Source organism: Ursus maritimus, unplaced genomic scaffold, assembly GCF_017311325.1.
Source record: "Ursus maritimus isolate PB19 unplaced genomic scaffold, ASM1731132v1 scaffold_18, whole genome shotgun sequence".
Lineage (NCBI taxonomy): Eukaryota > Metazoa > Chordata > Mammalia > Carnivora > Ursidae > Ursus > Ursus maritimus.
In genome coordinates, this window is record NW_024424230.1 from 30,412,564 (window position 1) to 30,426,667 (window position 14,104).

The 14,104-nt window shown below is 37.8% G+C and overlaps 1 protein-coding gene across 1 annotated transcript in view; it reads right to left on the bottom strand.

Moving 5' to 3' along the window:
- The window catches only part of PIK3C3 (phosphatidylinositol 3-kinase catalytic subunit type 3), a 138,226-nt gene extending 124,873 nt beyond the window's left edge, over positions 1–13,353 (bottom strand). Inside the window, exons 1-3 of the mRNA XM_008691401.2 lie at positions 13,061–13,353; positions 9,290–9,478; positions 5,206–5,349 (exon numbers count right to left, since the gene is read on the bottom strand). Coding sequence (XP_008689623.2) covers positions 5,206–5,349; positions 9,290–9,478; positions 13,061–13,128 — 401 coding nt within the window. The 5' untranslated portion in view covers positions 13,129–13,353. The remainder of the gene's footprint in view (positions 1–5,205; positions 5,350–9,289; positions 9,479–13,060) is intronic.
- Positions 13,354–14,104: the final 751 nt, after the last annotated feature.

A 14,104-nucleotide genomic window follows, 5' to 3' on the forward strand; every position in this document is an offset into this window, starting at 1 on the left:
GCGGAGCAACTGGTGTGCTGTCATTGTTCAAAAACATCTGAAGAAACTATAGTCTAAAGCACTATTTCCTTAAGTCACAAAAACTGTGGTGGCACATGACATGATTTTTAACAGTCGGTGGAAAAAAATCTGCACAGGCTTCCTGCTNNNNAGGACACGCAGAAGACTGATGCTTCTTTCTCTCCCTGAACGTCAGCAGCAGCATGCAGAGAAGCAGCTGTGACCCAGCAGTCCAAGCAAATCTGTGCACCCTGCCACAGCTCCGGGGACATCCTGACTGGTGGCACAAGAGCGCCAGTACCAGAAGCTGCACATAAAGTCCAGGCCCATGCAAGGGGATTCCTGGGCTCATAGCGACTACAACCCACTTCGCCCTCAAGGAAGGGCCCCAGGACACACAGAAAAAGAAGGAGTTATTTTAATTTCCTAAAGTTTCTTATGCTTCTTCTTCTGAGGTGAAGGTCAGTATAAACATCAGCCTACAGGGAACAGGAGTAGGTGATCCAGCTTTTCTGCATTCCTTCCCCACTGTTCAAAGTATCCAGAAACCTCTATTAAAATCTGATGTTATCATCTGGCTAACTGATGACGTACAACCACATAGGAACTGGACTAATTAACAAAGAAAATGTTGATGTAAAACCTTGTTTTTTACCTTCAATTACGTGACGGTGAGCTGAATATCTGACTAGGCACAAAAAGAACCATTCCAATTAAAGAAGGACTTTCTCTGTAGGTACTCTTTATGTATTTTGCAAATCAAATACATTTACTATCATTTATATTTCACTGCAGTTTTTTTCCTTCAATTTCCAAAACCTAATAACATGGTTATTCTCATTGTATTTTATCCTTACCCATCAATGTCAAATAATACTTGTTTTCCATGTATATTAGGGATATTAAGCTTTTGCTTCAAACTAAATTAAAGTTAAAAAAAGAAGTGAGCTGGTTCAAATAAAAAATCAAGTACGTAAGAGTATACTTAGTACGGAAATAAGGCAGGAATTCTGAAAGTAGTAAGTCAACAACTCCTATTTGAGAAACCCTGCTCTAAGCGAGGGAAATGTCACAGAATCAGTACTGCTCTCCAACATGTTTCACGTGCATCTGACATCTCAGGTATTCAGAACAGCATGATCTGGAGGGACAGCATGATCTGGAGGGACAGCATGATCTATTGTCCAGTTAAGAGAAAAGAGATGACTCTCCAAGATTCGAAGTCTTAATTTACTATTAGAAATGTGAATTGAAGTTTAAGTCCCACTTACTGCTACTACTACGTTCATGGAAATATCTGGGGTTTAATTACTTCATAAAGTAGGGGCGCCTGGTGGCTCAGTCGTTAAGCGTCTGCCTTCGGCTCAGGGCATGATCCTGGCATTCTGGGATCAAGCCCCACATCAGGCTCCTCTGCTGGGAGCCTGCTTCTTCCTCTCCCACTCCCCCTGCTTGTCTCTCTCTCACTGGCTGTCTCTCTCACTGGCTGTCTCTGCATCAAATAAATAAATAAAATCTTTAAAAAAAATTACTTCATAAAGTAGAACAAATACTACTGATTTATCTTTCAGGCACATTTCCACCACAGTTTGGATGGGAGGTAAAGGAAGTTGTCTTTTACTGGGATTCATACAGAAATACAAATAAAGCGAGCAATGGGATGAAGTCAAGGAAGAAACTCTGAAAACAACTGTAAGCCTATGCCCGACAAGTAGACTACTACAAAAAGGTTAATGTGGTGTTCTGCAAACTGTGATCTACAGGTCTGCAGAATCACTCAGGATGCACACTACAAATGCTGAATCTTGGGCCCCATCACACTCTTACCAAATTCAATGAGAACATAGGAAGATGCTTGTCTGGTGAGCTTACCAGGTGCTTTTTATTCAGAGGTGGTTACTACTGACTTCACGTACTTTTCAAAACCAAAAAGTCAAGTCAAACCCCACCACAAATGTTAACTTGAGAGTCTGTTTGGCTTTAGGCAGTTCATCTCACTGCACTTCTGTGGAAATTTCATCTGTCTCACACTTACCATCTAGTCAGTGTCTCCTCATATTATATCCTAAAGTCATCTAAAATGCAAAGGTGTACTAAAAGAGCTGCTTTTATGAGGGAACCTCTGGCAGATTACTCCAGAAGGTAAATTATAAAAAGGCCAAGAGGAAAAACCAAGCAGTCTATCTGGTAACTGTTCTCAAGAACATTTAACCACTAACTATATAATAAGAAAAATAAACTGTTGCCCATTTTTCTTCTGTGTGACAAGCAAACCCCACCCTAGTAAAGTAAAAAGGAACAAATACTCTGGAAAAGGAACAATAGTGATTTAATAATATGTCCATTCTACTGTAACCCGATATTTTACCCAAATTATATCTAATGTGTCAGACTATGTCTAAATTTGTTCTTACATGTATTTCAATAATAAATATCTAATAGTTACATTAAACTAAAATATCGTCATATTACTAAGCAACCAAGCTATTCTAAATGAAATGACACCTAGGTTTTATTCATGAGTTGAAGCCTTTCTGACACACCCTATTTCTGGATGGAAAAATTCAGTATTACAAAGGTGTCAATTCTCTCCTTAATTAACATACATATTTCAATATGATTTCCTAACAAAATACAATGAGCTTTTTTATTTGAGGAAATAATAACAGTTATCTAACAAAACAGGATATCCAGAGAAATTATAAAAGGAAGGCAAATAAGGAAGATCATCGCCCTCCAGTATTAAAACATTTTATAATATAATAGTATTCAAAACTAACAGAATAGCTCAGAAATAATGACAGCCAATATTTACCAAACATTCAGTAAGTTAACTATGTGTGTTCAGTAATTTATCATCATAAACTACTCTGTAAGGTAAATACTATTGTTATATCATTTTAGAGATGAGGAAACTGAGGCAGAAGGAGATTAAATAACTTCCCTAAGGGTACACACACATTAAAGGAGTCAGGATGTGAACACAGATAACCTAGTTCTACATTCTGCATCCCTAACCACCACCATATGATGTACTACTAAGTCTAAGAGAAGCAGACTTCAATACATGATGAATTGAATATACAAAAGTACCATTTCAAAATATTTGGAAACAATGGCAAATTTAATAGTGTTAAGACAAATAACCAGCCATTTGTTGGGGTTTTTTTTTTTTTTAAGTTGATTCCCAATACATCACTCCTTTCACAAAAGTAATTTTAAAGATTTATTTATTTATTTATTTATTTATTTGAGTGCCAGCGAGCACACGCGAGCAAGAGCACAAGTGGGAGGGGCAGAGGGAGAAAGATATCTCGAGCAGACTCTGCGCTAAGTGTGGAGCCCAACGCAGGGCTCTATCTTAGGACCCCCAGATTACGACCTGAGCCAAAACCAAGAGTCGGATGCTTAACTGACTGTGCCTCCCAGACACCCCTCACAAAAGTGATTTTAGATGAATCAAATACTTAAATGCAAAAGACTGAAACCGTAAGAAGAAATATTTTTTAAAAATAGAAAAGGACTTTCTAAAACATTAAATTCTTAGGCCATAAAAATAAAAGCTGATCAATTCAACATGATAATTTAAAATGCATGAAAGGCAAGCAAAGAAATATATACTAATTCAAAGAAAACAGTATTTGTAACATGTAATATGCAAAAGGCTAATTTCATTAATCTACAAAGACCCCTATACACTAACAAGAAAAATGACAACTCAAAAAAAAAAAAAAAAAAACCCAGACTTTTAGGGCATGTGAGCTGTATTTCAATTTTTGAAAAAAAAAAAATGGGCAAAAGGCATTAAGAAACAATTCACAGAAACATACACACAACCAGTAAATGAACCTACCAAAATATAAACATCTTCATTTACATTTAATGATGTGAAAATTAATTCAGGAGATAAAATTTTACAACTTTAAAATGGACAAAAACTAGTTAGTTCGATAATACCCAGATTTAGTTCTCTACCATTTCGCACTGAAAAGAATTAGGGCTTCTTTCAGAAGAAAGAAATTTTCTGGGGTGGAAAATTGCCAAATGAGCCTGAAATAGCTTGTCTACCAGAAAGCAAAGAAGCTACCAATGACTACTGGAGTACTGTCAAAAAAACATGGGATCAGCTTGAAGGGACTCTTACTGACCAAAAATGGGACTTTTTGAGCATCATAAAGACTAAAGACAGGAATTAACTGAAACATTTCAGAAATGTTTAAGACTAAAAGTTTATGACAAAACTTAAAAACAAAAAGAAAGAAAAAATCAATCCTAAAATACAAAATTTACCAGAACACCAACTCATTCTTAAAATAGGTAAAGGGGAAAAAATTGAACATTCACCTGTCTTTCCTACATGAACTGTATACCAAGGTAACTCAATACTTGATGAAAGACCATGTCCTTTAGTTGAAAATCTCAATTAATAAACACAGAAAAGAATAATAGAATATCACCAATTCTCAGGGTTCCTGGGTGGCTCAGTCGGTTGGATGTCTGCCTTCGGCTCAAGTCATGATCCCAGGACCCTGGGATCAAGCCCCAAGTCAGGCTCCCTGCTCAGCGGGGAGTCTGCTTTTCCCTCTCCCTCTGTCCCTCCCCCTGCTCATGCTCTTGCTCGCTCTCTCAAATAAATAAATAAAATCTCAAAAAAAAAAAGAAAAAAGAAAAAAAGAGTATCACCAATCCTCTAAAGGTAGTGATCCTTCTGTTCCAAGAGAAAAAGGAAAGAGAAAAAATACCCTTCAGGATCATGCTTTTGTTTTTCTACAATTATCTTCTATTACCTGTAAATTTTTAAACACTGAGTTGAAAACTTTTCTATTATAATCATTATTAGCAAATTTGTGCTTTTTAAACCTGCTTATTGTCCTGTCACTATTTTGAGAAAACAAAAAAATTCTATTAACAGTGAAGTTACAATACATACCAAATAGTCTCTTTTTCTAGCAAGATTCTAGTTTCTAATGACTATTTTCAAACAGAAATCACATTACCAATCACTAACAGGTTTCTTAATTAATTTATCTGCATATCCCGTAGGAAATATGTGTCAAATTCAGTCTCGAGAATGAAGGAATCATATCTACCAAATAGGTTTTCACTTCCTACGACACGGAGAATCAGACTGGGTATAAACTACTAAAGCTCTCCCAAAAAGAAAAGCGCTCCCAACACTCCTATAGAGAAGACAAAAATGCTTACCCGTATTTTCCAAAGAGTGAAACCGTTGTTCCTCCCACAGGCACTGCCTTTCCTGGTCCATACACATCCCATATTGTGAGGGCCACCTGGGCATTCCTGGGCAGGTCAGGGTACTTAACTGGCAGTTTCAGCCATTCATTCCAGCTATGGAAATAAAGTCAACATAAACACAATACTAAGGAATCTCTGCAATATCTCTGCAATACTAAGGAAGTAAAATGTGTCGTGTGTGTGTGTGTGTGTGTGTGTGTGTGTGTGTGTGTAAACTTCCTTTTAAATGAACAAACCGTGTAAGAAGATCTGTCTGGAGAAAATGGCCCAAAAGATTAGGTTAATACTACAAAAAATGAGGCACTTACCTTAATTTTGATGTGGGCAACTTCAAGTTTAAATACAGAACACATGAAAAAAATTTTGAAAAGCCAAGCTTATGAAAATCAACACTGGTAAATTCTTTAATCAAGAAATTCCAGAGGCGCCTGGGTGGCTCAGTGGGTTACATGTCTGCCTTTGGGTCAGGTCATGGTCCCAGGGTCCTGAGATTGAGCCCCATGTAGGGCTCTCTGTTCAGCGGGGAGCCTGATTCTCCCACTCCCTCTGCCTTTCCCTCCTTGTCCTGCTCGTGCTCTCTCTCTCTTTCTCTCACTCACACAAATAAATAAATAAATTCTTTTAAAAAAAAAAAGGAAGAAAAGAAAAAAATTCAGACAGTATCACTAAGACACAAGGAATGTAATAATGGCTAATAAAAATCTGGGAAAACACGAACCTATCAGAACCAAACTTGTTTTGAACCAAACTGTGATCATCTATAAGCTTTCTCCAGAACATAGTTTTATGTTATGAAGAGAACAAACTCAGAATCACTCAAAATGCTGCTACGGATAATATTGTCCTATAATATACAACAGTACCTCAACAAAGCAGAAAACCACAACCAAAACTTTAAAGAGGTCAAACTAGACTATCCACTACCTTCATAACATGAAGAAGTTACCACTACCTTCATAACATGAAGAAGTTACCAAGTTACCACATGCTTTGGACACACATGTGACAATTTTTAACATGAGATTTTTCTGCTCTTCAAATTATTTCATTAACACCGATAATGCTTAGCTATCAGTTTTTTATGCTTCTAAAGCATAGCTGTAGATATCATTTCACTAAGGAATGTTTGTTCTTAATAATTTAGTCATGACAACACAGCTCTTCTTTTAAATTCTCTATTCATCTCTGCAAATTTTCTTCTGCATTCAAACTTCACACTGAATCTATTTGATAATTTCAACTCCCTTAAACAACAGATGGCTTTTAAAATCCCAAAAGAAAACTATGCAAACAATACACAAAGTAATACCCAGCAGACACACAGAACTGTTTGTTTACTTAAAATTATTCTGTTTGCTCAAAATTATTATCCAAGGGGCATATCCCAGTCTAGGTCAAACACATCTGCATTGGTAAGAAACTGAACAGAATTTTCAAAAACTTAAAAGACAAATCATTTATACCCACCATATAAATTCAAGGACTTGTAGGAAAATTCGACATGACTACCAATTTAAAGGAAAATCAAAGTCATTAAATCCTTTTCTTCTAGGAAGTTCTTTAAAAAAATAAATCATATGCTCAAAAAAGCCATTCTCCACTACAGATAAACTTGAGGAAATAAATAAATTTATTTAATTATTATCCACACAGTGGTCCAGACTGAAAAGGTAAATACTAAGCAGTGTCATTTTGTGACAAGGAAAAAACCAGAGATCCATTAACACAGGATAAAGTTAGAAAAATTTGCAACAATTTCTAAAATGAACTATGAAAATTCTTACCTCTATATTCTGTCCTTTGCCTAGAAGATAATGCTTATGATCAAGCAATCACCTCAAACCTTTTGCCATCCAAAACCATGCCCCCCCCACAGTTTTAAAATCAAAGCAACTACCACTTTAACTTGCTTTACACCAGACTTTTGCAGAAGAGTTCTTTTGAAGAAAATGAATCTGCAGCTATAAAATAGTTTCAAAACTACCTAAGATATTCTAGAAATTATGAAAAGATCTGATCAGACATCTAAGAGCTGTGAACTCTTAACACCATTTTGTTCTCTCCCTCCCCATGCATCATCCCTTCCCCACACCTGCAACCCTCACTGAGCTTATGACTAAATCCACCTGCCACCTGGGTGGCTCAGTAGGTTAAGCCTCTGCATTGGGCTCAGGTCACGAACCCAGAGTCCTGGGATCAAGCCCCACGTTGGGCTCCCTATTTAGCAGGAAGTCTGCTTCTCTTTTTCCCTCTGCACACCCGGCCCCTATAACTGGGAATTTGCTTTTTCTCTAATTTTCTTTATTGCTAAGGCATGGAACAAAACCACTATACAATTTCCCTTACCAAGAAAAGTGGAACTCACCATAAATGTTGACTGTCTAGACCTAAATTTGTAGTTTTAAGACTTTTTTGAAGTCACAAGCCACCTCAAAAAAGCTAACAAAAGTTTTGAGTTCTGTCCCTGTAAAAATGCATAAGATACAAATTTCTGCATACAATTTCAGGTTTTTACAGATTTCCTGATTCCAGTTTAAAAACCCAACACAGGGATAACTGGGTGGCTCAGGTGGTTAAGAGTCTGCCTTTGGCTCAGGTCATGATCCCAGGGTCCTTGGATCAAGCCCCGCGTCGGGCTCCTTGCTCAGGAGGAAGCCTGCTTCTCCCTCTGCCTGCCGCTCCTCATCCTTGTGCACTCTCTCTCTCCCTCTGACAAATAAATAAAATCTTAAAAAAAAAAACAAACTTCTAAAAACAAAAAAACAACACAATTAAGAAATCCTGGTCCATTGTTTTAGATGTTTTTATGGTACTATAGTTTTCTTTAAAAAAGAAATATACAGAAATACCATTAAAATGATATAATATTTGGAATCTGCTTCAAAATAACTGCAGGTATAGATGAAACACAATTGGCTTTGAGTTAGTAATTACCGAAGCTAGGTGACTGGGCCTTGGAAGTTCATTATATATTATTCTCTCTGTATTTACAGGTTTGAAATTTTCCAAAATAACAAGTGTGTATATATGTGTGTGTATATATACACATATGCATACATACTTGGGTGTGTTTGTATGTGTTTATAGTTAGCCACAGAAAGACTACTAAAGAAATTACACTATTAAAACAGTTGGTTTCGATGTAGCCAGATCACTAGAGCTCAGGTTTCTGCTCTCTGAAAAACCCTTTCCAGCCTACTACACCACACTTGGTAGACACAGGGTTATGTGCTCAACAACACAATCTGGTAGTCCCATTTGGTCACACCTTGTCTTCATTAACACTGTGGGTATAAGTTCTCTTCTTAAGAGGCACACAACCTGTGTATCCTGCCTTGAGCCTCCCAGGGTGCTGAATAACACTCACTGAAGGTACAACAAAACTATACCACATAATCTATCAAATAAGAAGAGACAGAGACAAGACTCTAAATTTAGGACCCAAAAGAGTGTTTTGGAAAAACAGGAACTTCATGTTCATTATATTTACCTTGCATCCCAACAATAGTTTGCTAACATACCATGCTCAATAAACCATAAACTTAAAAAAAAAAGGTTTCATATTTAAAATAATAATAAAAATCTTATCAGAACAGATGACAACAGACACTTCTGTTGTCTGAGAGATTTCATCAAATCTGAGCACCAAATACCAGGTTGGACAACATTTCATACTATCCAGGAATGTTCACATGTTCAGGGCACAGAGTGGTAGAAAATGTAAAGATGTTACACATGTATTTTTGGTTTGGGTCATTTTGTGAATCAGTCAAGTTCTTATAAAAATATGTCAATATACTGAATACAAACACAAATTCACTTCTACCTAAATGGCACTCATAATACTACTATATATGATACTTTATTCCATCTGTGTAGGTTACTGCTTTAAACTACTGGATCAATGCTTATAGGTATTAAATACAATTTTTTTAAAGATTTCCTCTGTAATCCCTACCAAATCATACTTGCAACATCTATAAAGAAATGAGAGAATAGTCTGGAACCCACCATATGCAAGACAACAACTTACTTCCATCTCGTACTAAATGCTTTGTAGGATGTTCTCACTGGCAAAGCCAGAGGCTTCCCTTCTGCAAAAACTTGACAAGTAACATAAAGGTCAGAGCATGTCTCTTGGTACAGTCCTGAAAACTTCAACATTGGGTCTTCTAGAACAGCTTTATAACTCTTCTGTTCTCTCTTCCCTTCCAAACTTCCTCTGGAGGCATAAGAACAATAATGTTTAGACATATTTTTTAAACATATACACAACAAATACTAAGAACAGTTTATGGCTGTATTGCAGCAACCGTCTGCTACCTCAACATTTTCTTGAATATAAAATTAAAGTCACTTTTACATCTAATAAAGGTCTCTTAAAGTCCCAATATACCTAAGATCATTCCAATCTTCACCAACATATTTCTGTATTTTAGGCTTTTACTTAATTTTAAATCCTGTCACCAACTTTTGATCTACCTTCTAGCTATCACCAGTTTTCCAGGCCTTAGTTTCCCTTTGTTAAATTCAAGCTGAGCACTTACTCATGTATTCATTCATTCAACAAACATTCACTGTACTAGGCATAGCAGACCAAAAATGAAAGATAAGATAAACAATACAACATTACAAGAAGATGATCTTTGCTTCCACTTATTTTGAACTGCATATTTTTTTTATTACTCTTTAAATTCTGTTACAATGTAGGGGCGCCTGGGTGGCACAGCGGTTAAGCGTCTGCCTTCGGCTCAGGGCGTGATCCCGGCGTCATGGGATCGAGCCCCACATCAGGCTCCTCTGCTATGAGCCTGCCTCTTCCTCTCCCCTGCTTGTGTTCCTTCTCTCGCTGGCTGTCTCTATCTCTGTCGAATAAATAAAATAAAATCTTAAAAAAAAAAAAATTCTGTTACAATGTAAATATATTATCTGATCAGTTCTTTAATTAAAAAATACAATGTTGTAAGTCATAAAAGATATGTACAAGACATTAAAAAAGAGGTAGGAACATTGCTTGGACATCAAGATTATGCCAAATATTGTGCCAGGGATTTTATGCACTCTTTCTTACTTTTCACCTTTTTCTCCTTTTATAAATAATGAAGCAGACACTCAGCCATCAAGGTCATTATTCAAGATAACAAAATAAGTAACAGAGATGGCAAAAGAGATCAAAGTGGGGTGCCTGGGTGACTCAGTTAGGTGTCTGCCTTCGGCTCAGGTCATGATCTCAGGGTCCTGGGATCAAGCCCCATGTCGGGCTCCCTGCTCAGTGGGGACCCTGCTTCCCCCTCTGCCCCTTCCCCTGCTTGTGTTCTCTCTCTAAAATAAATAAATAAAATCCATTAAAAAAAAAAAAAAAGAGGCCAAAGCCAATGGCCCTCCTACTACAGAAAAACATACCAAAAAGTTTCAGGAGCAGATAAACTTGCTTGGGAGCAAGAGCTTAGTATCCCAGATAGATGCCTGAAATGAGCCCAAGCAATATATGGGAGATGAGAGCCAAAAAGGTAGGGAGTCATCCCAGAAGAAAAGAACACCATATACAGATGCAAAGAAGCAAGAAGGTATGTTTGGGAAACTACAAGTTGTTCGGTATAGCTAAAGCATAAAGCTCATGAGGTAAAGAAGCTAAAGACAAGAATGAAAAGTAGGTAGAAAATGAAGCTAGTAGCCACCATATTCAGTACAGTACTTGACACAAAGTGAACATTCAAAAATCTGTTAAATAAATTATTTGAAGTGAGAGTAATGTAATCAGATTTGTACTTTTGGCAGGGCTATAAGAACATAATGGAGAGGAAGGACTGAAAGCAAGGAGATCAGTTAGAGGACTTTCAATCCGGGGTGCCTGGGTGGCTCAGTCAGTTAAGCAGATGCCTTACGATCAGGTCATGATCCCAGGGTCCTGGGATAGAGCCCCACATTGGGCTCCCTGCTCAGTGGGGAGCCTGCTTCTCCCTCTTCTGCTCCCCCTGCTTGTGCTGTCTCTCTCTCTGTCAAATAAATAAAATCTTTAAAAAAAAAAAAAAAAAAAAGACGACTTTCAGTCCACATTAAAAAGGAAAAAGGTAGACTAAGGCCAAGGCTGTGGGGTAAAAAAGGGGGCACGATCAAATATATGAAGGCAGATTCAAGACAATTCGTGAATGATTAAACAGAGAAGGTAAGAGAGGGGTGTGTGCAGAACTCAGTTTCCTGTCTTAACCAACCCGATGAATGATGCCAACAATCACCAAAATAAGTGAGACAACACAAGAAGATCAGAATCAGAGGGGTAGGCTAATGATGTGCCAGTCTCAGACAAGTTACTTTTAAAGTGCTTTGGCACATCCAAAGTGATCATGTCTTGCAGGCGGTTTGGTATCTGGTTATGGTGCTAAGAAAAGAGACAACAAAATGCAACTAGTTATTAAAACTGTCGCAATAAACTAAAAGCCTGGGGAGAATAAACTGAATTAAAGAATTCATTATTCGCTCATTATATAATTCTAAGTTGACACTTCCTGCCCCCCCAATAATCAACAATGGCAGTCTCAGAAGCTAAAAAATAGTACTGAATTTTGCCAAATTTATGCTTTATCTTTGCCTCAAAATACCCAATGTGTGTGTGTCTGTTAATGACAGACCAGTGTTTTTTACTTTTTTTCTTTTCTTCGAAGGTTCAAAAGTTTCAAAAAAAAATTATTCATATGTCCAAGAAATACTGAGAGGAATGAAACTGAAGGAAAGCCCTTTATCAAATGACAGTAATACAGTCCTATATAAGCATTGAGTGCCACATGCTGTAGAAATTTCCTGCAATGGGTGTGTAAATTATTTTACAAAAGTATAGTTTGGTTGTTGAAATATTATTTTTACTACCACCACAAAATGGACAGTAAAAGATTTGTCAGAGTCTGAAGTAAGTAACTTCTGAAAATAAAAACAATCCTTCAAAGATACATCTGACAACTGAGAAAATGTATTTACTGCATGTATGCAGCCCTCTGCCAGAGGCACATTAGATGAATACTGACTAAACATATTATGAATGATATGATTCAGAATTTTGATAGCTTTCACATATGAAAATACTTGTATAAAACTGCCTTAAAAGAGACATAATTTCCAACTCAGTCCTACCCATCCCCAATCTTGGTTCCATTAATCTCATCTCAAGATGTCATGCCCTTGGCCTTTACTTCAACTGTGATGCTCCAAGATCTTCCTGCAAGGCCTTTTCTCATACCTTCTGGTCGCTTTGCAATTGGCACCCTCATCTTTGACTGACTCCCAATTTCCCTGGCTAAACAATGTCACACTGCCTCAAGATTCAACGTAAGCCTCTATCACCTCCCGTGATTCTAATACTGTATCCATGTACTCATCTTATTCTCAACTACCAGATCTGCCTGTGTCTCTCCATAATTTCTGTAGCCTCCATTCCACCTGCCAGACCTGTTCTAAAGTACTAATGTTGGGAGGACGACTTTACTGAGACTTGATTTCTTAATCTGTAAAATGTAAAAAAACTTCAAAAGGTTGCTATCAGCAGCAAAATGCTTTGAAGACAGTAAAACACCATGGGACTTAAGGGCATATTCCTACCGCTATCCTTCTCCCAGAGACCTAGCCCTCAAACCTTTCACAAGCCCCCCCCCCCCCTTTGCTCCGGTTTTCCTCAGCTTCCCTGGCTACAACCCTCCCAGCCGCCCCCAGGACGCCTTCAGGCTAATAACCATCTTCTCCCCACCAACCCACAGGCCCCTGTCTCAGCGTCCCTAAGCCCCAGCAATCCCAGTCACTGCCCCGATTCTCTCACATCTTAAGCTGCACGTTGATGTCCAGGTCACAACTGTAGATGTAGTGAAATTTCTCCGCTTCCCCCATGGCACTCTGCAAAAGCAGCACCAACTGCTAGAAACAAGGCGGTGGAAAGACGCCGGGAGTGAACAGGCTGAGCCCCACAACACTGGCGCTTCCGGTTCCGCCTCTCACGCCTGGTGCCACCAATCCTTGCCCGTAGTGCTACCTGACGCAGAGGAACTCCCCGCCCAACTTTTCCTTCTGCGCATGTGCAAGAGGAGACCAACATGTTCCTTAAGGGTAGGATTCCGGAAATACGGCCTATCTGGTTACATTCCAGGCTTCCGGTGTTTTTCCTGTCTTAACAGAACTTTTTTTTTTAAGTAAAGCTGTCGTTTGAGCTTGAGCTGTTCCTAAAATCAAAAGAAAATTCAACTCAAAAAGAATGTTAACAGACTTAACGCGTTGCAGGCTAAACAGAGAGCAATCACAAGAATTAGAATTTTGCGACGTTTTATTTCCAGTGGCCTTTCGGAAAATTGCAGATTTAATCACTAATTTGCTATCTCAAGGAAAAATTTCCTCTTTGTGCTGTAAAGAGTGGAGAAAGGACTAGACAAAGAACCGAGAAACCTGGGTTCCAGTTTGGCTCTACCGATATTTATGATACTTTGAGGAAAACATTTGGTTCTTGTTTACACTAGTAATATTCAGACCCAGTGTAGTTTTCAAGACAACCCTAGTTAGAACCTAGTAACATCCACCAACGATCTAGAACTCAGTTTTCTGAATCATCTGAACTCCTACAATGCTTATTTTTATAATTTAATATCTAATCTCATAATCTTTATTTCTAACTAGATTCAAAACTCTTGGAAGGCAAGAATAGTGTGCCATTTACTTCTATACCTGCCCCCATTAGTGCTTAATGCATTGTTGAGTTTAGTAATTCCTATTTTTATTATTGGTGATATCAAATAAAATTTTCCATTTTGTATATGTTTATTTTTCACTGCCACATTGTGACAAGGACATGGCTAGAGTTTGCATAAATTACAGT